At 47.5% G+C, this 16,809-nt stretch overlaps 1 protein-coding gene, 1 long non-coding RNA gene and 4 other non-coding genes across 7 annotated transcripts; all 6 read left to right on the forward strand.

Moving 5' to 3' along the window:
- The first annotated feature begins 1 nt into the window (after position 1).
- ANAPC15 (anaphase promoting complex subunit 15) lies at positions 2-5,623 on the forward strand. Its single transcript, XM_075214191.1, has 5 exons — positions 2-107; positions 2,744-2,866; positions 2,954-3,013; positions 4,601-4,735; positions 4,839-5,623. Exons 2-5 carry the CDS (start codon positions 2,747-2,749, stop codon positions 4,884-4,886), a joined length of 363 nt encoding a protein of 120 aa, XP_075070292.1. The 5' UTR covers positions 2-107; positions 2,744-2,746; the 3' UTR covers positions 4,887-5,623.
- A 4,039-nt stretch (positions 5,624-9,662) lies between these two features.
- Positions 9,663-15,041, forward strand: LOC142159369 (uncharacterized). 2 transcript variants are annotated; one of them, XR_012692942.1, is made up of 6 exons: positions 9,663-9,818; positions 11,502-11,551; positions 12,000-12,053; positions 12,301-12,368; positions 13,525-13,583; positions 14,938-15,041. It is a non-coding gene; the product is annotated as an uncharacterized LOC142159369 (long non-coding RNA). The 2 variants fall into 2 exon arrangements; XR_012692943.1 differs by lacking the exon at positions 9,663-9,818 and adding an exon at positions 9,942-10,033.
- Positions 10,531-10,665, forward strand: LOC142159728 (small nucleolar RNA SNORA9). Its single transcript, XR_012692987.1, has one exon. It is a non-coding gene; the product is annotated as a small nucleolar RNA SNORA9 (small nucleolar RNA).
- LOC142159725 (small nucleolar RNA SNORA9) lies at positions 11,603-11,736 on the forward strand. The gene has a single exon (XR_012692984.1). It is a non-coding gene; the product is annotated as a small nucleolar RNA SNORA9 (small nucleolar RNA).
- On the forward strand, positions 12,085-12,218 carry LOC142159726 (small nucleolar RNA SNORA9). The gene has a single exon (XR_012692985.1). It is a non-coding gene; the product is annotated as a small nucleolar RNA SNORA9 (small nucleolar RNA).
- On the forward strand, positions 13,617-13,750 carry LOC142159727 (small nucleolar RNA SNORA9). The gene has a single exon (XR_012692986.1). It is a non-coding gene; the product is annotated as a small nucleolar RNA SNORA9 (small nucleolar RNA).
- Positions 15,042-16,809: the final 1,768 nt, after the last annotated feature.

Consider the following 16,809-nt stretch of genomic DNA (forward strand, 5'->3'; position numbering starts at 1 on the left):
TCTCCGCCGGCTCTATCATCAGTGTCTGGATGAGGGCGTGGCTTCCCTGGCCGTTATCCGCCATCTTGCTAGAGGCAGGAGAGTAGCTGGAGGCAGCTCCCTGTAACGTGAGTGTTTATTGTCTGTTCAGTGTTATGTGGGTGTATCTCCAGCTGTGACCATGTTATTACATTATCTCCATGTGACATGGGATGAGGGGACGCACACGAATGTGACATGGGGATGGGGGGAACGCACACGAATGTGACATGGGATGGAGGGACGCACACGAATGTGACATGGGATGGAGGGACGCACACGAATGTGACATGGGATGAAGGGACGCACACAAATGTGACATGGGGATGGGGGGAACGCACACGAATGTGACATGGGATGAGGGGACGCACACGAATGTGACATGGGATGAGGGGACGCACACAAATGTGACATGGGATGGAGGGACGCACACGAATGTGACATGGGATGAAGGGACGCACACGAATGTGACATGGGATGAAGGGACGCACACGAATGTGACATGGGATGAAGGGATGCACACGAATGTGACATGGGATGAGGGGACGCACACGAATGTGACATGGGATGGAGGGACGCACACGAATGTGACATGGGATGAGGGGACGCACACAAATGTGACATGGGATGGAGGGACGCACACAAATGTGACATGGGATGAGGGGACGCACACGAATGTGACATGGGATGAGGGGACGCACACGAATGTGACATGGGATGAGGGGACGCACACGAATGTGACATGGGATGAAGGGACGCACACGAATGTGACATGGGATGAGGGGACGCACACGAATGTGACATGGGATGAGGGGACGCACACGAATGTGACATGGGATGAGGGGACGCACACGAATGTGACATGGGATGGAGGGACGCACACGAATGTGACATGGGATGAGGGGACGCACACGAATGTGACATGGGATGGAGGGACGCACACAAATGTGACATGGGATGAAGGGACGCACACGAATGTGACATGGGATGAAGGGACGCACACGAATGTAACATGGGATGAGGGGACGCACACGAATGTGACTTGGGATGGAGGGACTCCTAAACGAATGTGACTTGGGATGAGGGGACGGACACGAATGTGACTTGGGATGAGGGGACGCACACGAATGAGACATGGGATGGAGGGACTCATAAACGAATGTGACTTGGGATGAGGGGACGGACACGAATGTGACTTGGGATGAGGGGACGGACACGAATGTGACTTGGGATGGAGGGACTCCTAAACGAATGTGATTTGGGATGAGGGGACGGACACGAATGTGACTTGGGATGAGGGGACGCACACGAATGAGACATGGGATGGAGGGACTCATAAACGAATGTGACTTGGGATGAGGGGACGCACACGAATGTGACTTGGGATGAGGGGACGCACACGAATGTGACTTGGGATGAGGGGACGCACACAAATGTGACTTGGGATGAGGGGACGCACACGAATGTGACTTGGGATGAGGGGACGGACACGAATGTGAGTTGGGATGAAGGGACGGACACAAATGTGACTTGGGATGAAGGGACGCACACGAATGTGACTTGGGATGAGGGGACGCACACGAATGTGATTTGGGATGAGGGGACGCACACGAATGTGATTTGGGATGAGGGGACGCACACGAATGTGACATGGGATGAGGGGACGCACACGAATGTGACTTGGGATGAGGGGACGCACACGAATGTGATTTGGGATGAGGGGACGCACACGAATGTGACATGGGATGAGGGGACGCACATGGGATTCACCGCATTTAGTTATTAAGAAAAGAAAGGCACAAAAAGCTCCAATTTTGCCATCATCCATACTTCAAACACCACAGGGATCTCGTGTCATGTAATAGACGTTATGTCTGTAAACTTTGTGTTCTTTTAGAATCTCTGAGCTCAGAGGTTTTAGGATGATCTCAACAGCTCCCATTTCATACTTTACTCCTAAATAAGAAAATTAGTTTTGATTTTCTTTTATAATATAAATAAAGTTTTAAACAATGCAAATCACTCTGACTCTGTCTCACCAGAATAGAGCAGACAGCACTGAACTAATGCCAGCTCTGGCTGGATAACGTGTGAGATAAGGGAGGATTATAAAGTGGAAATGGGTGTAGCTCAAAAGATCAAACTCTTAGGCCCTATCTGGATGTCAGAGGGTAAGTGTGGTGTCACATGTCACTTTCTGCCCCATTATAATGCTCCTAGTGTTTACCCTCTCCTTATACCCGCACTTTGCAGAGTGTCTATATCAGTTACACAACTGGGATATGCTGTATGAACCCTGTGTTGTGATTGGACCACTGCCTGCCATGTGCCGGGATAAGGAGACATCTTTCTTTTTATACTGCTAGGAAGCTGCAAAACCTGCTTCTCCACTTTGTGCAATTTTATTTTTGGGACAGATTGTAAAACAGAAAAATAAAGTAAAAAAAAATCCCACTGTTTCTGGAACAAATCTACAGGGTAGTATTCAATTCGCTATACACAGCTGGTGTCGGGTGTACTACAGACCACTGTATTTCCCTGTTGATCTTGGCGTTGTGGATACCCGCTCCCTCCAGCGCCAGTCCTTACCCCTGGCCGAGACAGTGTTTATATCGGGTTTCCTGTTGCGGGTCTATAAACATTTTGGGTACAAGGTATAAACAGATGCTGCATTAGTCTTGTGTGTACAATCACCCGATCACTGATACGTTGTTCTTCATTCCAGACCATGTCCACCCTGTTTCCATCGCTGTTTCCACAAGTCACAGAGTCCCTGTGGTTTAACCTGGACCGGCCATGTGTGGATGAGAATGAACTACAGCAACAAGAACAGCAGCACCAGGCCTGGGTGAGTCAGGGGCCCGACGGGGTCCCCCAGAAGCTCCCACCCTCAGACACCTCATTGCCAGACTCTAATGTCAATCTTCTCCCCCAGCTCCAGAGCATCGCTGAGAAGGACAACAACCTGGTGCCTATAGGAAAGCCGACCTCGGAGGTAAGGAGTGCGAATTGTGACCACACTGCGCACGGTACGCCGTATCCGCAGGTCTTTCAGTTTGCTGAATAAAAGTAACTTATTGCCCTTGTGAGACAGGTTGGTTGTTACTTATTAAAGGAGTTGTCTATTATAAACTAAACCCAGCTATAAGCTGATATTGTCACCCAGAAACAATTCCTCATATTATTTCTGCAGTCGCTGGGTTTTTCTTTTACGTAGTGTTTCCACTGTGCTGCATCATTGTTCTTTGCTGACCTATTAGTACTCACTTCTTTGTGAAATGTCTCCGCAACATCGCCCGCATCTGTCCCTTCCTCTCTCAGGATGCCACCAAAACTATCATTCACGCACTCATCATCTCCCGCCTGGATTACTGCAACCTCCTCCTCCCTGGCCTCCCCCACTCCCACCTCACACCCCTCCGCTCTGTACTCAATGCGGCTGCAAGACTCATCTTCCTCTCACGCCGCTCCTCCTCTGCCTCCCCTCTCTGCCTTGCCTTACACTGGCTCCCCTTCCCCTACAGAATCCTTTTCAAACTCCTCACCACCACGTACAAGGCTCTCTGCAACTCTACTGCCCCTTATATCTCTAACCTCCTCTCCATTCACACTCCTGCCCGCTCCCTGCGCTCAGCCAACGACCGCCGCCTCTCCTCCACTCTTATCACCTCTTCCCACTCCAGAATCCAAGACTTTTCCCGTGCTGCCCCCCTTCTCTGGAACGACCTCCCTCGCTCCATCCGCCTCTCTCCCAATCTGTGCTCTTTCAAGCGAGCACCCAAAACTCACCTGTTCCTCAAAGCCTACCAACCTTCTACCTAACCCCGCATCTTCTTCTAACGTTCTACCCTCTCTTCTCCCGGTCCTGCTCACCATACTTCAACTTCCTCCCATTGTGTCTGTTTCGTTTCACCCACCCTTAGGATGTAAGCTCGTATGAGCAAGGTCTTCTTCCCTCTTGTCTCCACACCTGTTCTTCTCCTCCGCCTCTAGTACATTAACCTGCCTGGAGTTTCTGAAGCATTGGTATTTTTGTTTATTGTTATGTACTGTCTCACCCTGTATAGTCTACTGTTTGCTCTATGTACGGCGCTGCGGAAATCTTGTGGCGCCTAACAAAGAAACGATAATAATAATAATGTGAACTCCCAGCATTGCTAATCTGTGTTACTTTACTCGCTGGGACCTCTCAGTAACTGATTTTTTTTTTTGATTTTTTTTTTTATAACCTTCATTTCTCATTTATCCTCTTTGGGGGACACTGCTTCACTATGGGGCGTAGAGGGCGCTGTGCTGGGAGTGAGCCGCTATCTACTCAAAATACTTGTCTGGTTTTCTCTTCTACGAGAGCACTGCTGCTCTCAGTGCTGGTGTAAGCGCTGCAGGCGCTTCTCTGCGGCATCCCGTCTCTGTGTCAGCAGGGCTCCCGGAGGGGTCAGATGTATAGAAACGGTAGCTAGGGACACCGCAGTGCAGCGCAGCCATAGCAATCACAGCTGCTAGGAATGATGCAGGATAGCGCCCTCTAGAGGTGTAATCAGACGTGTCTGGATAATAACCGTAGCTTTCATCTGTCTCCCAGCCTTACGACGAGGAGGAAGAGGAAGACGACGAGGACGATGAAGACAGCGAGGAAGATTCTGAGGATGATGAGGACATGCAGGACATGGACGAGATGAATGATTACAATGAGTCTCCGGATGATGGTGAGATCGAGGTGAGTGAAAGTGAATCTTTAGAGGACGATGTAACGATCTCAGTGTAAATATTCTGCCTATATCCAGCTCTGGGGTCTCCAACTAACTATCTCTCATCTTTAGGCCGACATGGAGGGAGCAGAGCAGGACCAGGACCAGTGGATGATCTAGCAGATACTGCTGCTTATGTGTACTTACCTGCAGATGTTTGTACTTTACGAAGATTCCTGAAAAGCGAGGCGACCCCTAACACCTGCTTGTAAAATGTATTGTAATATAGTGAGGGACAGGATTGTGTGACTGACGGGAAAGGACACATTTATCCTCTGTCTCGCGTTCACTTGTTGTGTGTTACTCCGGCTGTCTCAGGAATGATCAGACATCATAATGCCGGTGTGATGCCAGCGGCTCGTGGCTGCGAGTGTGATCCGACATCTGTCTCCTAGTCTGCAGTGTGAGGTTCTGCAGATTCCATCCAATGTGCACAATATACACGTCCTGTAATCTGTGCACCGTCTACTAGAGGGTATAAGACTTTACCGTGGCTCCTGCCATCATCTGGAATATAGAGAGGGTCTGCGGCCAGCCCCCAATACCGTGTCACACACCTGATACCCGTAGGTTTGAACTGAAGACTCCAAGCCCTCTGTATGTTCGGACCACACTAGACCACATGTGTGTATAATATATGTGTATGTATATATGTATGTGTTTAATCTCTCATACAAAAACTGATGGGTTAGGCAGAATAGACACTGTATACCTATCTTGCACATTGAAACCCTGAATCTGTTTTATGGGGAGTCCCACGCATCCGAGAATTTTAACGTGAAATGCGGAGCTGGGATAGAGGAAAGGGGATGATGTTTGTTTATTGGTTTTGCAATAAAGATTGTGTGTTTTTTTTATCTGCTTTGACAGTCACTCAGGACTCGGTGCCTGGTGTAGAGGACATAGGACATCTGATGTGTAACTTCTCAGTACTTCTAGATCAGTGTTTCTTAACTCCTTGCACACCACCAACAGCTCATGTTTTCAGGATTTCTTTAATTGTGCACATTAGACTTAGGGGTATATTTACTAAACTGCGGGTTTGAAAAAAAAATGGAGATGTTGCCTATAGCAACCAATCAGATTCTAGCTGTCATTTATTTAGTACCTTCTACAAAATGACAGCTAGAACCTGATTGATTGCTATAGGCATCATTCCCATATTTTCACACCCACAGTTTAGTAATTATATACCCCTAAGTCGCCTTGGTTGGGTTGGTAATTATCCTGTTTCCCACAGCCAGAAATACTGAAAACATGAGCTGTCCGGGATGTATGAGGACTGGAGTAAAGGAATGTGACAATATTCTAGTAAACCAGACAACATTGGACCAGTTAGTGGTATCTGCTAGGTTGGGCTCCGACTTCAGCAGATCTCTCCCACTCAGTTTACCGTGTATCCAGAAGAAGGCAGTTTATAAGCAGGTTTACATCAAACCAAGGGGCGCATGTCTGGTCACCCTAGAAAACCGAACCCAGAACCTTTATATTGTAGGTAGTTGCTACAAAGAAAAACCTCGCTGACTCGGAAATGCTGATGTGTAAGAGATCCCTCCGTCATATCAGTTACGATCTTAGTCATCATATGTAACTTGCCATCTATGATAATGGTTATTCAGTAATTGTACAGATGGGAATATTATCCCACAAATGGCTGAGACACTAAAGAAAAAATAGAGAAATAGTCCATTCAAGGAATTAACGAGCCTGTATTATACCAATGTCCAAGTATCTCTCGGACAGTGATGTATTAAATGCTCAATAATTTCCTGACCACTGTAAGTACAGCTTATTATTTATTAATAAGAACTTTGCTTGGTCTGCACATATATTGTCTCCAGCACTCGGCACTCTCTACGCTATTGATCTTACCGATGTGGCGCTGTCTCTGGGAGCGGCCTCAACCCCTAAGAGGTGCAGCTGGAGACTATAAGTGAGCGATTACCATCCCGTGATGTTTATCATTATCCCACAACTTGTTCTCAACTATCTGTAGGTATGTCAGTACCCCGAAGCTTATGTATGTGTGTGTGTGTGTGTGTGTATATATATATATAATTTGTGAATGCGTTCTCTGTACAGCGCTGCGGAATCAGTGGCGCTATATAAATAAATGATGATGATGATAGTGCTTCCTATGTATGTGTAGAGCCCTCTTAGGGTCCTGGGTACATCGCATTATGTGTATTTTTCATACTGATTCTGCTGATTGACCTGAGACAGAGGACTCTGGGCCCTTACAATGCCAGATCAATATAACTATAACACAGTGGAGAAATTAATGTTGGACTGAGGAACCAGTCCCTCAGTTCTATGAGCCAGGGGGATGTGCGGCCTAAACATGGACACCAGCAAACCTGGCGTATAACCAGCCCTGGTACTGATCACCATCAACTATATAGCGCCGCTAATTCCACAGTTACTGATCGACTGCACAACATTAACCCCAAACATTACACAGATGTTCCAGGATCCCGTCAGGACCCTTATTCAAGAACACTCCTGGAAGTGCTGGTCAGCAGAGCGTTTACTCAGGAACGCTCCTGGAAGCGCTGGTCAGCAGAGCGTTTACTCAGGAACGCTCCTGGAAGCGCTGGTCAGCAGATCGTTTACTCAGGAACACTCCTGGAAGCGCTGGTCAGCAGAGCGTTTACTCAGGAACACTCCTGGAAGCGCTGGTCAGCAGAGCGTTTACTCCGGAACGCTCCTGGAAGCGCTGGTCAGCAGAGCGTTTACTCAGGGACGCTCCTGGAAGCGCTGGTCAGCAAGAAGTTTATTTGGGAACTATGACGTCCAGGAGAATTCACAAGTAAATGATGCTGAAAAGTAGTGGTTATAACACAAAAACACAATTACACGACTACAAAAGATACTGCCTGATTCCTCTGACAGATGTTGGCGTCTATGCTCTGGCGCGGGCTCTTTCTTACATATATGGTGGGACTGCCCGAAACTGATTCCCATCTGGCGCGAAATTAAAGTTTTGATAAAAATGTTAATTTAAACCCCCATACCCTTTGACCCAAAATTTTTCCTTCTACCCCTTGGGTTCCCCACGGCTACTAGACACCAAAATAAGCTTGCTCGTCACATTATTTCAGCGACCACATGTCAAATCGCCATAGATTGGAGGCAGGCTGCCCCCCCTTCATTCTCCGCTGTAACTAATAGGATTTGGCATACGTATAAGATGGAATATATGACTAGCATTATACGAAACACGGCCAAATCTTTTAACAAGGTCTGGGACCCCTGGATGTCTCACTTCCAATACCGCTCCCCCTTTTCCTAATCGTTCCCCCTTCCCTTACGTAGCCCCCTCCCATCTCATTGCCTCTGGTTCAAGAGCGATCTCTCACGCTTCTCCCCCCCCACCTCTCATCTTCTCTTTTATCTTCCCCTTTCTCATCCTTCTCCTTTTTCTTTTCTTTCTTCTCTTTTAAATATAAAAATATCGGTCTTTATTTTATAGAATCTGTGCTATTTTTTCTCTGAAGCACTGAGATTTCTACTTCACTATTTAATGTACTGAATATATTTTGTTTGATATAACATGTATCTTTTTGCATTGTTAATTCTTTTTTGACCGTTAATAAACACTTGTTTAAAAAAAAACAAAAAAAACACACAATTACAACAGCATGGCATTTAGTGGGGTCGCATGGAGCTGCCTAACATATAATGGGGTCACAAGGAGCAGCAGCATGTCATGGGGTCACACGGAGCAGCAGCATGTCATGGGGTCACATGGTGCGGTGGCATGTCATGGGGTCACATGGTGCAGTGGCATGTCATGGGGTCACACGGAGCAGCGGCATGTCATGGGGTCACATGGAGCAGCAGCATGTCATGGGGTCACATGGTGCGGTGGCATGTCATGGGGTCACATGGAGCAGCAGCATGTCATGGGGTCACATGGTGCGGTGGCATGTCATGGAGTCACACGGAGCAGCAGCATGTCATGGGGTCACATGGTGCAGTGGCATGTCATGGGGTCACATGGAGCAGCAGCATGTCATGGGGTCACATGGTGCGGTGGCATGTCATGGAGTCACACGTAGCAGCAGCATGTCATGGGGTCACATGGAGCAGCAGCATGTCATGGGGTCACATGGTGCAGGGGCATGTCATAGGGTCACACGTAGCAGCAGCATGTCATGGGGTCACATGGTGCAGTGGCATGTCATGGGGTCACACGGAGCAGCAGCATGTCATGGGGTCACATGGAGCAGCAGCATGTCATGGGGTCACATGGTGCGGTGGCATGTCATGGGGTCACATGGAGCAGCAGCATGTCATGGGGTCACACAGAGCAGCAGCATGTCATGTGGTCACATGGAGCAGCAGCATGTCATGGGGTCACATGGTGCGGTGGGTGGCATGTCATGGGGTCACACGGAGCAGCAGCATGTCATGGGGTCACATGGTGCAGGGGCATGTCATGGGGTCACATGGTGCGGTGGCATGTCATGGGGTCACACGGAGCAGCAGCATGTCATGGGGTCACATGGTGCAGGGGCATGCCATGGGGTCACACGGTGCAGCGGCATGTCATAGGGTCACATGGTGCGGTGGCATGTCATGGGGTCACACGGAGCAGCAGCATGTCATGGGGTCACATGGAGCAGCAGCATGTCATGGGGTCACATGGTGCGGTGGCATGTCATGGGGTCACATGGAGCAGCAGCATGTCATGGGGTCACACAGGGATTGGGGTACACTGCTGGGCAGTAGCTGACATCACTGAGACTACTTACTGCGCCCCCTGCTGTACAAAGCGCGTACTGCATCCCGCCCAGACCGAACCATTCTCGTCAGCGGGGGGAGTCTCCTCCGTATACGGCTCTTCTTATCCCCGTGCTCCTGTCCGTGTACTAATAAATCACATAGAGCGGTATTATAATGTGTTCTGTATGTACGGAGCCCCCGGAACACCGGAATAAGGGGATAATTATAGTACGTGTTATATAGTAATAGATGGATCAGCCGGGGAGGAGGTAAGGTGGAGCCGGGACAGGCGGCGGCCTCAGTCCTCGTGTGTTGCTGGTGGAGGTGAGATGTGCGGGGCTCGTGGGCTGTACCGGGCGGGATGAGTGTGCGGGGGGGCTGTACCGGGCTCTGTGTGCGGGGGGCGGGGGGCTGTGTTCTGGGTGCACTGCCTGGGGGTGGGGGCAGCAGCTTGTCCTGGGGTCACCCGGCCACGTGTCAGTGTATTTCTAGTCATAGAACACGCTGCAGCAGGATGAGGATCTCTGTACTATATACAGGTAACACACAGCACGTCCTGTATAACCAGTGATATCTGTATATATGTCTCATCCTTATGGCTGCTCCCTCCCAGGTCCTTACACACTGGTCAGTTAATTGTCCTGTGACACCGTGGCCCCTGATCTGTATATGGGGGTATAGACTGTAAGCTCCATGACACGGGGCCTTGAGACAATGTGTCACCCGTCCCTGGAACCTGCTGCACAATATGGGGCCGCTGTATGATCACTGGTGACCTCCCCCCTCCCTACTGTAACTTATTATGGGCATCAGATGTCACATTGAGTTTTCTGCTACTTGTTTTAAATAAATCTCGGCCTACAGCCCCCAGTTATATGCTCACCAGACTCTGCAGTGACTTCACTGTGGGGACTGTGTTCTCCCTACATTATACATTATATGGTATCTTCAGTATTGGTTTAATTTAGTAAAGGCAAATGTGTTCCATGTCCTGTATAAATGTTCTTTATTGCCCTGTATGTAAGTTCTCTGTATATTGCAGGTCTTCCAGCATGGCCGGGCTTGGTGTAGCCCTGATCATTCCTGTAGACTCTGCTAGATCAGCCCTGGGATGGTTTGAGGCCTCTCTCTGCCCCCTCCGGGGGGGAGGTTATAGAAATCTCAGACACTGATAAAGGGATAAATAGCTCCCAGTGATTGGTGTATGATTCATGTATGACCCTTCTGGGTAGATTACATGAGGGATGGGACCTATTTCATACATGTAATTGTGTTCTACCACCATAGTCTTTGCAAATGCAATAATCTGGGCTGGATTAATTGGTGTTGGGGATACTGGTAGCAGAACATGATGGTATGAATGGGTCATGCATGGGGGGAGGTGATCAGTGACAGTGACTGCCATGTACTGGGGGTGGGGGGTGAACCTTATGGGGTACAGTGACTGTCAGTCTGTACTGTACTTTATATATAAATTGTTTTCTGGGATATCCTGGAATGACGCCCACTATTGTACACCCCAGCGGGAGATGGCGCTTTCTGGCACAACAGTTAGATGGAGCCGTCCATTCCCTAATAAGTCCCCACCAGATCCTATATTTGTTATTCATTGAAGTTTGAGTAAAGTGATCAGTAGCTTTTATTATGAACATGAAATCCGGGAGATGCCTGTTATTGATGAGACGTTCACTGTAACACTGCTGAGGACTGTGTTATAGATGTTACAGGTTACACCCGTTGTGGTTTCTACCTTGTGGCTCTTTAGGAGACTTTGCTCGCGACTGAAGGCAAAAATGCAAAGCGTAAGCTCTGTAACCAAATATCATTACAGCAAACGGTCATGTCTGTTTGTATCAATGGATGAAATAATTAACTCTTCTAGAATTTAAGATATATTTTCTGCAGAAATAAGTTGCAACATTAGCTACAGTGCACATTGATAATTTTAAACCTTGTTACGGATGATTATTAAATTGTTTGTATCATTTATTTTTTGTCTACTTAAAGGATGAGTGTTTTCGATTCCTCAGTGGTGGATGAAGACGGCTGGATACATGGTACGTATTGCCCCCCAATTCTTACCTGCACTCCTCCCCCTCCCCCGCTTTGTGCAAGTCTTCCAGCATGGCCGGGCTTGGTGTAGCCCTGATCATTCCTGTAGACTTTGCTAGATCAGCCCTGGGATGGTTTGAGGCCTCTCCCTGCCCCCTCCGGGGGGAGGTTATAGAAATCTCAGACACTGATAAAAGGATAAATAGCTCCGTATTGCTGTTGGTTCATTATTGTGTATTTAAACCTTTATATTGGAGGCGGTACAATCCCTGGTAACATCTCGCTGGCTTGTTAAATCATTGGGTTCCTATGTAACGTTTGTTACACTCAGACTATGATATAAATGGTGACAGTTACAACTCATGCAGACAAGTGTTTAGTTAGAATTTAGTTCCACCGTGTTCCAAATGTATGTTCCCATATTAATTTACATATTTATTTTTGACCACACAGGAAGGGCTAATTTCAGTGTCTCCAGTAGTGGATGAAGTATCTGCTGGATACATGGTACGTATCGCCCCTTGCACCCCCTCCCTTTGTGCAAGTCTTCCAGCATGGCTGAGCTTGGTGTAGCCCTGATCATTCCTGTAGACTTTGCTAGATCAGCCCTGGGATGGTTTGAGGCCTCTCTCTGCCCTCTCCAGGGGGAGGTTATAGAAATCTCAGACACTGAGACATTGACAGAAGTATCTTATTTCGGTAATCTGGCACCATGAGATGTTAACTGCATTAATTCTGTTTTTCCCTGTGTCAGCATCTACCCCCGTGAGTCAAGTACTGAACTCAATGATGAAGCCGCAGATGACCGGTTAAAACATGGAGGTAACTAGGGCGAGAAAGTGTAGCGGTCCCAGGAACTATTTGGAGAGACCCTATAGAATGGGTCTATTCATTATGTCTATAGTTAAAGGATCACCCAAAGAATTCTATACAGTAATGTAAATACTGTTCTCTAAACAGCGGTTAATGTCTGTTTCTCTGCAGCATAAAGGGTTCATTATTATTACTATTATCTATTGTTTAGAAGGCAGAATACAGTAAACTGCCATACACAAGAACACATGGCCAAACCAGCAGTAGTGGGGAGCTATGCGGGGGAATATCATCACCCTAAGAGTTGAGGATAGGGGCATGAGAGGGGGAGCAAGTCAGCCAAAGTCAACTTGTACCCAGGAGTGTGGCCGTAGACGGGTTTGGACCTAGGAGTGTGGCCGTAGACGGGTTTGGACCTAGGAGTGTGGCCGTAGACGGGTTTGGACCTAGGAGTGTGGCCGTAGACGGGTTTGGACCTAGGAGTGTGGCCGTAGACGGGTTTGGAGCCAGGAGTGTGGCCGTAGACGGGTTTGGAGCCAGGAGTGTGGCCGTAGACGGGTTTGGAGCCAGGAGTGTGGCCGTAGACGGGTTTGGAGCCAGGAGTGTGGCCGTAGACGGGTTTGGAGCCAGGAGTGTGGCCATAGACGGTATTGGAGCCACTGATTGAGGAGACCACGGCTGTTCTGGTGCTGTAGATAATGAAAGGCAGAGGACACGAGGGAAGATGGCCCTGTTTGTGAGAGCTTACAATCTAGAGGGGAGGGGGAGATATATTCGGGTGGCACAGTGTGATGGGAGGGAGAGTATGTGGGCGTTAGGATGAGAGCTGGGTCGAGAGAGCAGCACAGGAGAAGTCTTGGTGGTGGGAGGAGAAGAGGCGGCAGTCATGTTGGACGCTTCAGCAGTGTTTTGAGAAATTTTAACTCCAATCATGGCTGACTATAGATAAGAGGAGGGGTTAGGTGAGAGCTTGGGGGCTACTTGTTTTCTAACTTATCTGTAACATGTTTGCTGAAATCTACAGCTCACTAGTAGATAGGTTAGAAACTACTTAAAAAATGATTAAAATTTTGCAACTTATAACTGGAAATATTACGTTCTGCCTGGGAGGTTGACACGTGTGATATGGTACAAATATGACGTCATCCTGTCTCTGTATTTTCAGAATCCCTGATGCTCCGGTTGCACTAAGGAGAACCTGTCTGTAGTGATCATACAATAAAGGTGCGTATGGCCCCCTGCGACCCTCTCGCCCACCTGCAAGTCTTCCAGCATGGCCGGGCTTGGTGTAGCCCTGATCATTCCTGTAGACTCTGCTAGATCAGCCCTGGGATGGTTTGAGGCCTCTCCCTGCTCCCTCCGGGGGGAGGTTATAGAAATCTCAGACAACGTCATTATGAAGATCTGATCCTCTGCGCTTCCTCCTGGATATATAGTAAATAACACCAGGACATATGGTGCCATTAGGTTGTGTTAATATGTTCCCTGTACTAAATGTTGCAATACAAGTTAAGAAGGAAAAATCATCGCCTCCCACCACAGTATTATAACATCCGAGGCTGCAGGCCCTGGAGCATCAGGGGGACTGAATATGTTGATTATTATAAGAGATAATGCATATATTGTGCTGGATAACTGATAACAGGAGCTAATGTACTATTTGGACTAGAAGTCCTCAGTTTTCTTATGATCCACATGAATATAAAATTCCTCTTTCTCCCTATGTCCTGAGAATCAGAAGATACAGGGAGTGACCTGGATATAAAATATCCATATACTGCTTATTGTATCAGATACCAACCTGCTCTGTGATTGATTTGCTGCTTCTCATGAATATATAAAGGGAGTTAGATTTACCTTGGTCTGAACATAACTTCTTTTAAAAGTCGTTCAACTTAACCTTTAAGTTTCTCTTATGAAAAGGCCCCTGGTAGTGTATAGAGGTAGGAGGTAAGATTGTGTATAACCTCATCTGCCTCAGGGAGGGTTATTGCCCTCTTATTATTATCATGTATTTGTTGGGCGCCACAAGGTTTCCGCAGCGCTGTACACAGTACAAACAGTAAACCATACAGGGTGACAAGTACAGAGCAATAAACACAAAGTAGCAATACTTCAGAACTCCGGGCAGACATATGGGTAAAGACGGAGCAGAATAACAGTTATGGAGACAGGACGGGAGGGGGCCCTGCTCATCCGAGCTCATATCCTAAGGGAGGGTGAACAAACAGGCACAAGAGGGAGCCATTAAAGTAAGGGAGAGAAAGGTGGGGGCTAGGGGAGAACGAGAGGGAGGTTAGCGAAGGAGCAAGAAGGTTATCGGCAAGTTCTTCTGGCTGCAATGCTCTTGATTGCAGGAACCCCCCCATCTCCATCCCCCCCCCCCCTCTCTGACAACGTGTTCACCTGGTTTAGGAATGTATTTAGTAACTTGTAGTTTATGAGTGGTGTATGGAGCCAGTGTCCTTTCGCTGTAGGCCCAGTGGATCCTCTTATTTTGGTTATTTTCTGGGTTACTGTGGAGCGTCTGTTATATAATGTGTTCGTTCTGTAATCCAATTCTTTTACTTTCTGGTAGATCCGTGTTGCTGAGCGCTGGAACGAACGCACGTTTTCTTACAGTCTGCGGAGACCTTGTCGTCGGATGTTATTTGTGTTAATAAAGTGATTGTGGACAATGTGCCTCTTTGTTTACTTGTATTGTGTGTTCTGGATAAAGTGCAGCATCTGATCACTGACACTGGATTATTGGGTGGTGGTAGATTGCAATTTCCTATCAACCAACAAGAAGTCTAAATAAATGTTGTACTGGGGGTACTTATCCTTTCGCCAGATTCCTGGGTAAGACGTCTGTATGATGCTTGTGCACCAAGGCTGGGGGATGGTAGCTGCAATCATAGGTGGGCTTGGATGGCACCCTGGATTTATGCCAGTACCCTGGTGCTGATCTGCTGTCCCCTTACTATTCTGGACATATGGTGGGTATACGGTACATATCAGTCCCTTCCATTACCCCAACCCACTAACATCCACCTGAAATATGAATACAGCTACTTACTGCATGTGGTATAGGTTCCTCCAGCAATGAAGGAGAGTGAGTGGTCTAAGTGTAGGGGTCTCCCAGACAGTAGGAGCTGACAAACGTACAACGCCCTTCACCTGAAATGTTACTTAACTTCTATAGCGCCAGCATTCTCTGCAATACTTTACAACAGGGAAAATCACAGCAACGATGGAAGAAGTGGGCAGTGATAATCAGCTTACTATCTATAAGAGTGTGATTAATGAGGGGGAATGCGGCCTACTGTGCTACGCAGACTAATGGGTAATATCGCTCAATGCCATCCAGTCACAAGATGTTGGGGTCGGCAGGGTGTGTGAGTGTAGAAAGGCCTGGTTCTAGGTTAGGTCTGGCCCCAGGTACCCACAAGCCAGAGCCTGCCCTGCTGGCTGTTTGCCTTATGAGTCTGCAGAAGAGGGGACATGGGCAGTTCTTTGTCCGGGGCTTATCTTGAGCAAAGGTTGATGGTGCCCCATCATCATTTATATAGCGCCAGCAGATTCTGTAGCGCTCTACAGTTGGGAACAGTAATACAGACAGGTAAGAGGACCCTGCTTACAATCTACGGGAAGCCACTTAATACTAACACATGGTGAGTATCGGGTGTCCGTGAGATCTTTGCAGTGATCACTGTGGTTTACACTATATGTATGTGTATATATATATATATATATATATATATACATATACACACACACATACATACAAATGCCAGGGCTGGCTAATGATGGGTGAATGTGGGCACAGGAACGGTGAGAGACACTGGCAGGTACAAGTAACAACCTCATGTCAGACGGGTTAAAGACACGAACCATCATAAAAAACAAAAAGTGAAATATCAGCAGAGTTAGAATAATACTATAAATCTGGTTTAAGGAGACATTGAAATAAATGTGATGTGCTCGGGCTGTAACTAAAGGGGGTAAAACCAGATTTTTCCCTAGATACCAGTTAGTTTGCGAAGGATGGGAGAGCAGCCAGTTGTCTATGAAGAGCACATGGTGCTTTATTGTCTGAGCAGTGAGTAACATGAGACAATCAGATAAGTAGTACATGGGTCAATCAGTGCGTGTGATGTCAGACAATGGTCCTATAAGTGGGCGATCCAGGGCCTCTGAGGCGTGCTGCAATGAGCACTGTGAATGAGGCCTCAGTGAGTGAATTAGACAGAGGTTATGTTATTATTATTATCTTTAATTTATAAGGCGCCACAAAGGGTCCGCAGCGCCGTACGCGACATATACAGAAAACAGTGACACATGACACAACATGATACAGAAAGAACAAAAAATGAACAAAAATACACACTCACAGGTAACATGGTGCAAATCAAATTATTACTGGGGCAATGAGTGAAAGTGATGGTAGAAATCAGCAAGAAGTAGGCAG

The sequence above is a fragment of the Mixophyes fleayi genome, chromosome 5, assembly GCF_038048845.1.
Source record: "Mixophyes fleayi isolate aMixFle1 chromosome 5, aMixFle1.hap1, whole genome shotgun sequence".
Lineage (NCBI taxonomy): Eukaryota > Metazoa > Chordata > Amphibia > Anura > Limnodynastidae > Mixophyes > Mixophyes fleayi.